At 44.8% G+C, this 15,687-nt stretch overlaps 1 protein-coding gene and 1 non-coding gene across 2 annotated transcripts in view; one reads left to right on the plus strand and one right to left on the minus strand.

The window, feature by feature from the left end:
• RUNX2 (RUNX family transcription factor 2) overlaps positions 1 to 15,687 on the minus strand; it is a 342,616-nt gene that overhangs the window by 163,690 nt on the left and 163,239 nt on the right. Inside the window, exon 5 of the mRNA XM_052647807.1 lies at positions 10,343 to 10,516. Coding sequence (XP_052503767.1) covers positions 10,343 to 10,516 — 174 coding nt within the window. The remainder of the gene's footprint in view (positions 1 to 10,342; positions 10,517 to 15,687) is intronic.
• On the plus strand, positions 7,646 to 7,718 carry TRNAE-UUC (transfer RNA glutamic acid (anticodon UUC)). Its single transcript has one exon. It is a non-coding gene; the product is annotated as a tRNA-Glu (tRNA).

A 15,687-nucleotide genomic window follows, 5' to 3' on the forward strand; every position in this document is an offset into this window, starting at 1 on the left:
GGGGCTGGAAGGAACTCATCACTGTCCTACAGAAAATGAGGGAATTTCCTTACTTCAGAGAAAAACCTACTAGAAGAAACAAGAGGGCATATCATACGTCACAGCTAACCCGGTCTCAGCCGCAGCACGTCTAGGGCCTCAGTGTAAAGGCAGTAGAGGAAAGGGAACTAGTCACAAGCAGGTACGGCCAGAATCTGAGAAATGACAGGGATGTGGTGTTGGCCAGGGGACGTGACCTTAGTTCAAATCACAATATTGAACTGAATGCAGTAAATTCAAGTTCAATTCAGGCTACTAACATCCAGGGGGGTGCGCTTATAGCAGTGGGAGTGTCACAGAAGGTCCTCAGGCATGGTGAGTCCTTTTGTTGGATAGATGATGCTATTATCTGTGGTTCTAAGAACTGTCTGCCATCACTCACTCATTCATTCATTCAGAAAATATTTATTGAGCACCTACTCTGGTACTCTGCTAGGTTCTAGAGACATGAATGGTGAATAAAGAGTCTGCATGCCCTCAATAGAGTTTACAATTTGGTGGGAGAGACTGACATTAATCAACTAATCATATAACTGTGATAAAGTGCTAAAAAAGAGATGTCCTTGGCATTGTAAGAATGTGCCATGAGGGACTCCAGCCATGCCTGGGGGCCAGGAAAGGCTTCTCTAATGATGTAATGATTAAGCCAAGAACTGAAGGGCAAGCAGAAGTCCAGAGGATACTCAGGTGGGGTTAAAAGGGCTGCAGGCTAAGTGACAGCATATACCGAGTTCCAGAGACAGAGGTAGTACAGTTTCTTTTCTGAAGAGGCGAGAAAGCCAGTGTGGTTGGATGACTGACAGAAGGTTCAAAACAGTTTGAGAAGAGGCTGGAAAACAGGCAGGAAGGACCGAGGCTATGAAGAACCTGTCGGACCACGCAAGAGGTGTTGGTTGGTCTTTATACTAAGAGCAGTGGAAGGTCACAGGGGTGTTTTTAAGTATAGGGTGACATCATCAGATACGCATCTTTTTAAATCTCCCTCTGACAACATCACAATAGAAACAGGGCAGAAGTCCAGCCCAGGACTGGACACATAGGGAAGGGTGTGTAGGGAAAACAGCAGCTGAAAGGGAGGCCAGGGTGGAGTTCAGGAGCTGCACCCAGGGAACCAGGAAGCAGCCAGAGGCACCCAGCTGCCTCTGCACATGGCCCGACCAGAGGGATGAGCCCCTGAGAGGCCTGGCCTGGAGCAGGTTGGCTCTGGGTGGGCGAGGTGAGCCCCAGGTCAAGGGCCTGGGGCCTGCAGCTGCGATCTGGGCAGGCTCCACCTCATACCTTCTGGTTCAGGGGTAAAGCCTGGGCCTCTGTACCTGTAACAAGTTCCACAGGAGATGCTAACAGACGCCAGAGTCGGAGAACAATGGGCATGATTTTTACTGATGACAGTTAGAAAGGAAAATTACCCAACACTACTTGATTTAATCTTCCCTATCAAGAAGAACAATCTCCAAATAGAACGAGCAGAACAAACATGCTTAAGAGGAAATGAAGGCCCAAGACAGGTGAGGAGATAAGAGAGAGCAACCTACTGCTTTAAATGAATTCAAGTGTCTGCTCCAAGATGAATTATGCCCCACAAAATTGCAAGAATGTATGGAGACTGGCAGATAAAGGGCCTCTATGTGACAGAGCAGGGTCGGCAAAGTTCTTTATATTAAAGAAAGCACGTCTTCCTGGAACTCTGTTCACTCCTAATCTTAGGTTCACCACCTGGGATTCCTTGTCCATATGACAGTTATTAAATTATTTGAAGATAATGCCTTTAAAGTTTACTACATAATTGTACTTTTACATGAGTTCACCCCATCTACCTTTTCTGGAGATGGCATTGCTATTGGTAAAATCTAAATTGCAACTAGCGTTTTGGAATCATTGCTTGCAGCCCACTAAAAACACTGGAGTCACTTTTGACAGCCTGTGTACAATCAATGCTTCACACTTGATCCCCAAAGTGAGAGTCAGAAAGCGGGATGGGTTCACTAAAAACTTGTTTCCCAGGATTACTTGAGCAATAGGTTAAGGGAAAGGTCCTCTATCTGCTGTGCCTCTTGACCTCAGCAAGATACATACCTCTAATGGGATGTACAGGTACTTAAAAGGCCCACCAGAAAGTGATCACTGACATGGGTCATGGTCAGCTTTGAAAGAGGAACACAGTAGTATATTCGAGGGCTTGACAATCCTAGTTACATTCAGCATCTTCAGCAAAGTCTTGAAGAGTCAAAAGCAACTTTCCTAAGCTTCAAGATGAGATGAAATGGGGAGGGAGAGTCAACATAGCGGATGAGGAATCAGAGCTATAAAATAACTACGAGATGGAAAGAGGAGGTGGAAGTGACACAATGAGACTGGCAAAGGACAAAAGTGCAGCTGCAGCTGGTCAGCTCCCAGACAGGCCCAGGAAGGCTGCCTTGAACGCAGCAAGCCTTTTCCATGGCCTGCACACCACAGTGTGATGGGGTGACAAAAAGCCAACACAGTCCTGGGATGTATTAACAGAGCACACGTGAACCCCTACCCCCAGATAAGACAGTGCTAGAGGGTTGTGTTTTCTCGAGGTGGGGTCAGCCCAGAACCCTGGAGGAGACGGAGCAAGCTGTGGGACCTCCATCTGTCACAGGAGGAATGGTTAAGGGACAGCCAAGAGCTCCCATCCACCCTCAGCCTCTCCCTGAGACATCTACTTCCCACCTGAACTGAAGCTTGGTTTTCTCCCCATCCTTCCTCCTAACCTCTCCCCTGGGCCGCGGCTCATTCTCCAAGGCCACAAGATGAGCCAAATCCTCTTCAGAAATTCTTCTGTCTTTCCTCTAACCTACCAACCTCTAGAACCTTCCCAGACACTGGTAAGAGGTTCCACATCTTTCTTGTTTCCCTGACTTGCACCAAGTCCTACAGAGTTCCACGAGAAATTGCCATTCCCACCGACATCCACCAAAGCAGAGCCCACTTCTATTTACAAACTGCAACCCCTGCAGGAGACAATCATAACTTTGCTGACTGGCTCTTCCTCACATCTCTGTCCTTCCTTGGGTCCTCAGTGATGCTCAAAGTCATTTTCCTTTCCCCGCCCACTCACCTTGCTGACAGCCCCAAAGGTGTACTGTTCTCCTAATCTTTTCCCTACATCCTCCCCACCTGAAACCACCTTGTCAGACTTTACCTTCCCAGGACACTGACTTATAATTTCAGCCCTGAGAGTTCCAGAAACTCTTGACACCTCAGTTTTCTTATGTGTTAAAGAGGGTTCATAATACTGACTCTGCTGTGAAATCTGTCCTTTAAAGACTGTTACAGCCAACTGTTTTCAAACAGCTAAAAAAGCAAGTCCTTATCAAAATAAACAAAGCCCTGGAAAGAATCTGATGGTCTTCACTGGGAATGGTGCCATACAATTTTATTCCTGGAATACTTCTGCATGTATTAAAATAAAAAAGAATGGAATGAAAATACTTTTCAAGCTGATAACATCTGTAATATGTTGTTGCTATTAATACTACATAGTACAATATACTCTGACTCTGAAGCCCTGGGTACCCATCCACAATTCAACATCAAAATACACCATCAGAGCATCCTATAACTGCATACCTGACTTGCCCTTCTCCTGGGTTAGTCCAGGAGGTTGAATATGTCATTATTAGACTCCTGTTCTGATCATTCTGCCCAGAATCCATTGCAAAAGGCAAAAAGGGGAAAGAAGGGTCCCTAGGCAATGAGTGACAGGGGAAGACACAAATACATGTATGTACATATATAGACATATATGTAAAGCTCAAGGTAAAAAGAGAAAGATGATGCTTTGGGAACAAAGGAGAGAAAGAAACACAGACTTCCACGGGGCACAGTCCTAAAGTCAGGCTAGAGATGGAACAGTCTTAGGGAAGGAGAGAGTGAGGTGTTATCAGAGATGGATTCTCCTTATCAAAACTAGATAGTAACTGAGCATCATGTATTCCAGACAGGAGGAAATTACAATGACAAGATTCTGGAACTCAAAAACTTGATTTTTCTTGGAACATTACCCTTCTCATCTTTTTGTAAAAACATAATAAGGCCAGAGCATCTTCATTTAAAAAGGGAAGTTCAACCAACAGAAGTCCAGGGACCTTTAAGCAGCTCATCTATGGATGATGTCAACAGCTGTGGGGACAACATGGTACATTGATGGCCAGCCCCTCACAGGGTCATATTGAGCCTTATCCTTCAAAGCCAGCACAAGCCAGACCTGAACTCCACGTTTCCTTATTAGGAAAAGAGATTTGAACTCGTGTTCACTCACAGGACTTAAGCTGTTTCTTCATGATGATTGTAACGGGCAACCTCCTCTAAAGAGCCTTCCTGCTCACACATGTGCACGGTCGCAGCAGATTTTCCTGGCTATTCTGCCCACAAGATCTCCAAGGAAGGAGGCAGGACAAGACTCCACAGTAACCTCAGAAATGAAAGCTCAGCACCACCCAAGTGAAAGAATGGTACTTCCAACCACCTGTCTTGAGTGTGGCGATTTCAGTTCCTTAAGACAAAAGATGCCTCTAGGTGAGTAGGACCACAGCGGTCGAAAAGCAGGAGAGAGACCTCGGCAGACTCCCACTCCCCACATCCTACAGTTCTTCTCACCCACAGTCACGCTTCCTGCTCGGCTCGTCACTGCGCCCGCCGTGGGCTCACCCTCACACTCAGAGCCACAGAAACTGCAGCCCCACCCACTTCACCTCCAACTCCTTTCACACTAAAGAATCGCGGGACCACTGGGCACTCAAATAGGACGCTGTGCTCCCCTGTGTCTAAAAGGCCTTGCTAATAAATGTTCCAGTGCAAGCCCAGCAGACTGAGGGCTAAGACAGCCAAATATCAACCTGGGCGAATCCCAGCGGGCAGGGATTCTCCTTCATTTTTAATTAAAATTTATTTTACTTCAACTTTAATTGGAGGATAATTGCTTTACAATGTTGTGTTAGTTTCTGCCATACAACAAAGTGGATCAGTGCTACGTATACACATATCCCCTCTTTTTGTGGATCACCTTCCCCTCTAGGTCACCACAGAGCACCAAGTATATCTCCCTTTGCTCTGCAGCACCTATTTTATACTTAGGACCAGTAGTGTGTATGTCAATCCCAATCTCCCAATCCATCCCATCCCCATCTTTCCATCTTGGTATCCGTACGTTCGTTCTCTTCACCTGTGTCTCTCTTTCTTGGGTCCTCTTAATGCTTAAAGGAGCGTGTTTGCCAAGGAGGGGAACACAGAATCAGACTAGAGTTGGGCAGAAAACGACTTCACTTCCGTCAAGGAAACCATCAATGAGACCACATCATTCTACATGATGTCTGCCACGTCGTTTTTTTCAAGATACCCCTAAAAAGGTTACCTTGAGTATAGGTTCATATATAACTGTCCATTAACTATCAAAAACAATTATGCTGCCTTTTAAAGCATAATTCAGATATTCACAATGCATCATTTTTATGAACGTTTTGTCCCTGAGGGTCCTAAAAAATATCCGAAGGGGAAAGGAAGATGTTGGTCCCTTAGGACACGTGTCAGATTGTCAGCAACCTGCCCAATTCAATGGCCATGACGCTGGTTGCCCACTAAGAGTCTGGAACTCAAAGTCAACTAAACTAGCTCCAAAAGCCTAGAGCAACACATTTCTTGAGAGTCCTTTTCCTCTACCTGCAAAAAACCATACTTTTCACAACTGCTTTAAGGCTTCAGTAAGAATTTTGTGTAAAACTAGTCTGTAAATGGTAACTGCTGCTGCTGCTAAGTTGCTTCAGTCGTGTCCAGCTGTGTGTGACCCCACAGACAGCAGCCCACTAGGCTCCTCTGTCTCTGGGATTCTCCAGGCAAGAATACTGGAGTGAGCTGCCACTTCCTTCTCCAATGCATGAAAGTGAAGCCGCTCAGTCGTGCCCAGCTCTTAGCGACCCCATGGACTGCAGCCTACCAGGCTCCTCCGTCCATGGGATTTTCCAGGCAAGAGCACTGGAGTGGGGTGCCACTGCCTTCTCCAGCAAATGGTAAAGAGCTGCGCAAATAAAAGCCTGAAATGGGAGGAAACAGGGACAGGAGAGAAGTTCACTTCAGCCTCCCAAAGACGCTGGAGGTTGAGTGCGTAGGGTCCTCCAGCCATGTGGATCTTGCCCTAATTCTGGTATTAACGACTCACTAGAGGGAAAGTGGGACTCTGAGCAAGTTATTGAGCCTCTCAGACCATCAGTTTTCACATCACCACCTAGCTCATAGACCCGTTGTGAGAAATGCCTGCTACACCATATACAGCAGCCACGGCAGTACTGTTGACACACAGCAGCTAATAGCAATCCAACTCAAAGAAGTACTAGAAAAGAGATTTGGGCCAGAATAGTAACAGGTCCTGAAGAAGTCAAACACCTGCTCATTCATTCTTCACCAAATCTAACGTCGCCAAGCAGTGGGCACCACCAAAGACAGTGGGGACACAGAGATCAGTAAAACATAGCCCTGCACTTGGAAAATTCTGATGGAGGAGATGGACATGCACACACAGAATTGTCACCGTGTCCAACAGTGGTGTGGAGATTGGACTTGATTTGGGTAGGTTGGAAAAGGCCTAACAGAGGCGCCAGCATTTGATCTGAGTTCTGAAGAAAGAGAAGTGCAACCCGTCTTAATTCCCTCCCAGGTTCCTGCTGCTGTTTCCTGAATGATGACCCTGCTCCTGCCTCTGCCCCCTTAGGACCCGTGCTTCACACAGCAGCCAAAGTGAGTTCTTAAACACATGTGAGTAAAACAGATGACTACTGAGAACCTACTGCAGAGCACAGGGAACTCTGCTCAGCGTTCTGTGGTGACCTAAATGGGAAGGGAATCCAAAAAAAGAGATATGCGTATACATATAGCTGATTCACTGTGCTGGACAATGGAAACTAACACAACATTTTGTAAAGCAATTATACGCCAATAGATTGTTTTTAATGTGAATTATATAATGTCATTTGCCTGCTTCACATCTTTCAATAGTACCCTTCTGTGCTCAGAATAGAACCCACTTTCCTGAACAGGGCCTGGAAGACTCTCCATTATCCAGCCACTGCCTACTCCCCTCGTTCACTCCACTCCACCTGCCGGGACCTTCCTGTCCCCTGAACGCACCACACTTGCAGCTCCCTGAGAGATTTGGCCTGAGTTCCCTTTGGCCAGAAATTCCATCCTCAAAGCTCTCCAAAGAGCCCTTTCCCCACTTTTCAATCAAAATTAGCTTCTGCCCTGCTCTCTCTCTCTCTCATCCTCCTTTCATTTTCCCAAAGCTTTTACTATTATCTGAAATTATCTTGCATGAATGCTTGACCCAATTGCTGACTATATGTCACCAAAACACAAACCCCTGGCAAAGAGAAACTAGACTATCTTGTTCCCTTACATCCCTGTCTTGCAAACAGAAAGCACTCAATAACTACTTTTTGGAGGAATGAAGAACAGCATGGCAGAATGCCCACCTCAAAGGTTAGATGGATTTCCCAGTCTACCAGGGGCTGAGTCAGCTTTTTACTCCTTCTAGATGCAGCTTACCCGTCCAGAGAGCATTTTGAGTTTAAAAACAGTGCTTATGGGGAATTCCCTGGTGGTCCAGTGGTTAGGACTCGGCGCTTTCACTGCCGAGGGCCTGGGTTCGATCCCTGGTCAGGGAACTAAGATCCCACAAGCTGCATGGCGTGGCAGAAATAAATAAACAATAGTGCTTACATGAGCAACATCTCCTGACATAGTTATCACCACCATTATCACCACATTCTGAATCAAAAGAAGTGGATATTTTTGACAGACTAGGTGTTTCCTAGCACCCAGAGACAGGCAACCGATGTCTGACAGATTTAAAAAAAAAAAAAAAAGAGGTACAGAGGAAGCAACTTCCTCAGGAAACCATGGGGAGGCCCTGGGCCCTCAGGCAGAACGACAGCCATTTTAAGACCTCGACAGTGACAGGCCAGACCAGCGCTGCAAAGAAGCCAGCCCACTGCACGGCTAGGACCCTGAGCCCCAGGAACCACAAGAGACACTAACATGAAACACTGAAGGCTTAGGACTTCCTCAATTTATAATTCCTAATTTCACGTCGCTCTTCTGGGAGTTCAACTTGACTTTTATGCTGGCAAGTGGGAGAACTCAGTGATTATACAACCATGATCACTATTAAGAAAATAGATTCTTCTTAAAAGAATCTAACAACACACAAGCTCCAAAGGCCATTTTAAAGACATCAGTCATTAGCAAAATATAATTAGTAAACAGTTAAGGATCACACTGGGCTTCCCTGATGGCTTAGTGGTAAAGAGTCTACCTGCAATGCAGGAGACACAGGTTCGATCCCAGGATTGGGAAAATCCCCTAGAGAAGGAAATGGCAACCCAATACAGTATTCTTGTTTGGAAAATCCCATGGACAAAAGAGCCTGGTGGGCTACAGTCATTCGGGTCATGAGAGTCAGACATGACTTAGCAACTAAACCACTACCAAGGATCAGAATACAAAAATCACACATTTAAAGAACCCAGGGATTGCCAAATCATAGAACATGTATTTTCCTTATATATATCATAATAGCCATCATAGTCCTTCCAAATCACGTATAAACACATTTATATATGTGTACACATGGTTCTACACACACACACACGGAATCTAAAGATTCCTATAAAGACAAAAGGACAGCTATTATGACCCTTAATCACTAATATAAAATCCACCACTTAAACAAACTACTGCATATAAAAAATAAGCTATGAGGATACATTGTACAGCACAGTACATACAGCCAATATTTTATAATAACTATAAACAGAGTATAATCTATAAAATTTTAAAATCACTGTTATACATCTGAAACTAATATAATACTGTAAATCAACTATACATCAATAAAAAATTAAAAAGTCCACTACTTTAAATGCATCAGCACCTATAGCCACAAGCTTCAAATTCACAAGTTAGTGTGAATTTCACCCTGGCATGTTTATCAAGGACCCATGTCTAGTGGATACATTAACCTGACTCCTACATTTCAACATTTGGAGATTTATTTAAATCTAACACATGATTCTTCTTCACAGAGTTCTAAGGATCTTCCCTAATACAGGTATCTGTATCTCTTCAGTGCTTAGATATTTTATTTTTATAGTTCTATATTATATTAAACACATATACTCAGGCATACCCAAATTTTCAGACTAATAGAGACCCACAGAAACATAAGTAAATATCCAAGAAGATATATATCTAATATGGGCAGGAGAGAAGCAGAGGCAGGTCATTTTGTTTATAAACAATTATGCTTACCAACCACTAAGGACACTCAAAACCTAACTGCTACAGACAAAAACTAACCCTTTGAAATGATCCAAGTTTATCATATATTTTATTCTGAATCATTTTCCCTCTCAGCTGGTCCCTCTGCCAACAATAGTAACTGGATGATCTATGAGTTCCTTGCTGCCCTCAGTACTGTGATGGCGAATTAAAGATGTACAATGATTAGCACACTGTATCCTCACCATGACATAAAAGCAATCAGACTAGTCCTACAGTAAGATCTGCCCAAGCCAGACAGGATCAAAAAGAGAAAAAGAGTTGGGAGTCTTAATGCCCCAAATGTGAATGATTAGTCTGTAATGCGATGCTGATGTTCATTTTGAAGAAGAAAAGCAAAGCAAGAAGCATGCTGGAATGCATGAAGAGAGATGTCGCATGAAGAACGGGAGCTCAACGGGAATGGGCGGGGGTGGGGGTGGGGTTCTGTCTGCCCAAGGAGCCGCTCCTTGGTCTTGCCTTGTAACCACCAATCAAGACTTCCTGTTAGCCCTGGGCAGTTTTCAAGCACACTTAATGAAATAGTTATACATGTAAGAAACTTAAGCCCAAATCTGAGCCAGTAACACTAATTTTCTAATAGTGAGGGTGTGATGTTATCCCCCACACCACCTGGACACAATATAGAGAAACACAACACACATTCTCCCAGAGAGCATGGTATAACCATCCCACCTCTGCTCAGACTGACATCACTATGGAGGACAGCATCCATAGAGACTTCCCCCAAGCTTCATCCCCAAGTTAGTGAATATTGGTATTTGCTTTTTATTAAAAAGAAAAAAAAAAAAAAGAAAAAGAAGAAGGTCAGTATCTTCAAGTGTCGATCTCTTTCATCGTAAGCCATTTCCCAGCTCCAGGAGTTGTGAAGTGAACGCGTCTCATCTGGAAGCCCCTCACCCCCAGCCTGCCGGAGTCTGCGCAAGTGAGACCTAGGAGTCTGTCTTACCTGTAATCTGACTCTGTCCTTGTGGATTAAAAGGACTTGGTGCAGAGTTCAGGGAGGGCCGTGGGTTCTGAGGCGGGACACCTACTCTCATACTGGGATGAGGAATGCGCCCTAAATCACTGAGGCGATCAGAGAACAAACTAGGTTTAGAGTCATCAAGCTTCTGTCTGTGCCCTGGAAATAGCAAATCATAAAATAAAAGCATATTAATTAGCTGAACAATTGACCATGCTAAATAGATACGTGAACATACATACTGGGGGGAGGGAGGGGTAAGCCAAGGAATTTGCAATACTGATCTTTATAATGAAGCATCTGTATAATGTCTTCCATTTCAAAGGGCTTTGTAAACATCATTCTGTGGTTAGTGTCCCTGGCTTGGTTCTGAATGGAGAGCTGAGGGGTCCAGAGGGGTGACTCGGGGCCCAGTGTCAGTGGTGAGGTCTGGATACCAGAGCCCAAAAGGGACTCTCTGGGCGCCCTCTCTGGCCTCTTGGTGAGGCTGGGAAGGGTGACCATGTCCGGGACTGTGTTTGCTCATTTTAAGAAGGTGGAAACACCCCATGAAAGTTGAGTCTATGCATGGAACACATACTGGGCCGTACTTGGGGCAGAGACAGAGACAAACACACTTGTCAAAGGGACATTTCCGTGATGACCATAAGTGACTTTTCCTTTTTTATGTTATAACTGTACCTTATGGCGACTCCTTTCTGGAAAATGAAAACTCAAACTGAGAACCCCTTTAAGAGGGAAACAGAAAAACAGGCAGGGAAACTCAAATTCTCGAGAGGAATGTGGCTATTTTGTGATATGCCAAAGCCTGAAAGTGTATAATAAACTATGTTTGATCAGAGAGAATGCTTTTTTATTTTAAATCGAGTACTGTGGTTCTGTAAGAGAAATTGAAAAATACCCTTTGGGTTACCATGGGAATGTGAGAATCCATTATTTTGAAAAAACAAGAACAACAAAAACTTTGCTTTGCCTCTCTTCTAGTTTATTCGAGTATAAAATCCAAGGGAATTCTAGATATTAAAGAACTATGCAAACTGAAATACAATCAAGATCCTAGGACTTTAAAAAAATCATCCAATCATTCTTAGCAAAGAGTATAGTATTGCCTTGGTACAGGTATTAACAGGAAAACATCTGAATCTTGATGCAACATTAGTTTAGTATAAATCCATAGAATGGGACTGTGGTGAACAAGTAACATTATGTCTACTGGCTAAACAGAAACACATTTCATATTCTGCACCAGTGAAGCCCTAGTATGTTGCCCCAACAGTTTAGTAAAATGTTAAGTAACTGAAGCTAATTTAAAGAAGAGCCATTTAAGATGATGACTAGAATAAGAATTTGCAGGAAAAAATTAAGGGCATTGGCAGTACTATCCATAATAGAATAAACCTTGAAGGCAGATTATTAAGAGCCATTGAGAATGGGAAGGTCGGTTCTACAAGTAGCAAGAACACCTCCTCACCCACTTAGTACAGGATAAAAGAGATATATCAGGACAGGGTTAAGCCCAGCATTAGAATTTCCCAACTATAAGCTGTCCTCCTAAGACAAATTCCTGATTTTATTTGCCCCCAAATGTATTTTCCTGTCTCCTTTTTCATTGCCTACCCAGCCCAAAGAAAACAGACAGGAAGCCAAGGATTGGTAATAGGAGTGTAGCTGCCTTCACAGCCAAACATGTTCCAACTAAGGCCCATTAACTGAAGTGCACCCACCACCCTATTTCCTGCCAGTGTTAAGTCTGGGGCCTGCTACAACCGAGGGGCCAAAACTGGGAGAAAAATGATCAGGACAAACTAGGAAAGCTCATAGTTTACTGATGGCTGTTTTCCCCACCATTTATGACATTTTATCCAGATTACAAATAGATTGTAGAAATCTAAAGGACCTTTGTGTGTGTCAGTTGCTCAGTCATGTCTGAGTCTTTGTGACCCCATGGACGGTAGCCTGCCAGAAATCCTCTGTCCATGGGATTTCCCAGGCGAGAATACTGGAGTGGCTTGCCATTTCCTTCTCCAGGGAATCTTCCTGGCCCAGAGATCGAACCTGGGTCTCCTGCATTGCAGGCGGATTCTTTACCGTATGAGCCAAAGGACCTTCAGAGACTATCCAAAACAGCTCCCAGGCCCCAGAAAGAAAAGTGCTCACAGATGAAGTGACCAGGGCCTACAGAGATAAAGCAACTAGCCCGCGGATCTCAGTTACTGACCACCTCAGCCTGGATCAGGATGCAGTTCAGGTCCTAGTAGACTAAGTTTTCTACACATTGCGTGGCACCATCCACGGTGGATCCTAGCATCTCCCTTCCTCTCTCAGCTGCTACAAAGGACGGAAAAAATTCAGATTGCCAGAATGAAGGACCTGAGGACTAAGCCCTGCAAGGCGTCAGGCTGGTTTTCAAGACAAGCAGAAGCAGCAGCAGCATCCACAAAGTTAATAGCTCACCCATTACCCTAAACAAACTTCCATCAATACACTTTGCTGAATCTAACAAGGTTCGCAATTCGAGAATTACATAGTACTCATCACACTTAGATCCAGGGATTCTGTTGTTCATACACATAACCAAGAAAAAGTATTGGTGTGGTGTTGATACAGCTGTAAACATTAACAAGAAAGCTTATGGAATTGTCTCTGGAAGTTATTTTTTTAATAGGCCATATTTTGGGAATGGCAGATTCCCTGAGGGTTGAAGGGAGTGCTCCATGATCTCACATGGTTCCTCTATATAGTGGGGCTTTATGGGGGCCACAGTCACAAGAAAATTTAATGAGCTTTGCCTCTGCTTTCTACAGACCTTTCATTAGGTTTTCATGGAGACCATATGTGGGGGCTTTCCCAGTGGCTCAGATGGTAAAGAACCTGCCTGCCAGTGCAGGAGAGGCCAAAGACAAGGGATCGATCCCTGGGTCAGGAAGATCCCCTGGAGAAGGAAATGGCAACTTGCTCCAGTATTCTTGCCTGGGGAATCCCATGGACGGAGGAGCCTGGAGGGTTACAGTCCACAGGGCTGCAAAGAGTCAGACACAACTGGGCATGCATGCCACGCATGGAGTCCATATAAGGTGTGAACTCAGCACACAGGTGTGTGAGGACACATTTATTTCCTCTGGTGCTTCAGGGCAGTGACAGGAGGTCGTAAGCAAGAATCAAGGACTTCAAGGAGCACGCGTGTGTGAGAAATTTAAGAGCAGGTGCAATCTGAAAAGCCTCAATGACCTTTCGGATATGATCCTCAAAGATGAGCTACAACCAAGTATCTGTAGACACCCTACAGTAATTCAGGGAACATCTATCTGCAGTTGCATCTGTACAGAAAACCCTGCATTTTTCCTTCTAGAATGTCTGCCCCTCACAGCCACCACCATGACCACAACAGAATCCTTGTAGGAGAATGAAGAGCAGAAGCCAAATGGTGCTTCATCTTTCAACCATGACAAGTACCTGCTACTACTAAACCACTTCAGCGTGACACTTGAATGACAGGCTGAAAGAAGAGGTACTTAAACCCTCAGCACCCAAGACATCCCTTCAGAAATCGAGGACCCGGAGGACAAAGGGTACACTGACTTAAATCAAGGACAGACACTCTGCCATGGTACTGAGAGAACCAAATGTCATCTGAAGGGCCAAAGGAAGGCTTCCCTGGTGGTCCAGGGGTTAAGACTCTGCAGTTACACTGCAGCAGGTGTGAGCTGGATTCCTGGTTGGAGAACGAAGATCCCACATGCCACATGGCATGGCCAAAAAATAATAATTATTTTTTAAAAAATGTTTAAAAAGATAAAGGACCAAAGAGTGGATCTTCCAAGCAGGAGAAAGCTATGAAGAATGGATAACTGCTGTCTTGTATCTGTTGCTATTGCTGCTGCTGGTGGCTCAGTGGTAAAGAACCTGCCTGCCAGTGCAGGAGAGGCCAAAGACAAGGGATCGATCCCTGGGTTGGGAAGATCCCCTTGAGAAAGAAATGGCAACCCAGTCCAGCATTTCTGTCTGGAAAATTCAATGGACAGGGAAGCCTGGCAGGCTATAGTCCATGGGGTCACAAAGAGTCACATACAACTGGGAGACTAGACAGCAATCGCAGCAACAAGGAGCTTGGAAAAATATGAGTGTCCATCAGCTCAGTTACACCCAGGGCTCTGGAAGAGGGTCCTGGGAAGGTTATTCTTTAAAAGCTCACCACATAGTCCATCGTGCAACCGATGCAGAGAGCCACAGCCCGGGATGATTCCACAGCCCCACGAGCTCAAGACCACCAACTCACTCCAATGCCTTCCCCCACTGCTGCGGTGAACCTTGACCTCTATCCTGAGATTCAGGTTTGTGCATCCCTCTGTCTACTTGACTTTCCCCTGAAGCATTTCAAAGGTATCTTCAAAGCAGTGTATTTAAGGCAAAAATCTTGATTCTTTTCTCCAAGAAATCCTGTTCCTCCCTAAGAGCCCCCCTCTCAGTAAATGACACCAGCCACTCTGTCCCTTAAGCCAAAAACCTTGAAACCTTCCTTGACTTCCCCTTACCCCTCAAACCCCGCATTCAGCCCGTTATCGAGTCCTGCCATTCCCATCTTGAGAGTCTACCTTGAATCTATTCAGTTCTCTCATTTCCACCAGCACAGCCCTGGCTCAGGACCCCGTCAGGTCTCTCTGGGCATCTGCCATTGTCTCCCTCCAGTGTCCCATCCCAGGACCTCTCCATTTTCTGCTTAAAGAAATCACGCATCTGAAACGCTCTCCCTTCATTCTCCACACAGCCTACTCTTTCTCATCTCTTAGACCTCAAGGTGAACACCACCTCCTATGAGGGGTGCCTGCCTACCAGACCCAGCGTAGGCTCCCTCCCGCTTGAGCACACCCTGTTCAATTCCCTTGATGTCTGTCGTCGCAATCTGTAATCATCTCAAGCACTGATTCATCTCAAGACTGAGTCTCATGAAGACAAGCGCTCTGGCTTGTTTACAACTGTATTCTCACAACCCAGTTTAATCCCCATCATATAGGTGCTCAATAAATGTTCAGACAATGAATGAATGGTCTCCTTTTTTAGATAAATATCTTGGTTTAGAGAACTTTTTCTGTCTCAGGATATTATATTACAGCACTATCTTCCTCCCTGCCACCCTCAAAAAAAGTCTTCCTTTTTTGTTTGGAAATCACATGAATCCAGTGGGCTAGGCTCCTTTTTTAGAGACCAGCCTTTATTGGGTGCTTCCTAAGAAATTTCCCTGAAGAACATTCAAGTGAAAGCTTCCTTGCTTTCTGAAAACGTCCCATTTGCTCTTACGATAATCCTATTTCTTTTTATTGGCACATAATTGC

Source organism: Budorcas taxicolor, chromosome 11 (genome assembly GCF_023091745.1).
Source record: "Budorcas taxicolor isolate Tak-1 chromosome 11, Takin1.1, whole genome shotgun sequence".
NCBI lineage: Eukaryota > Metazoa > Chordata > Mammalia > Artiodactyla > Bovidae > Budorcas > Budorcas taxicolor.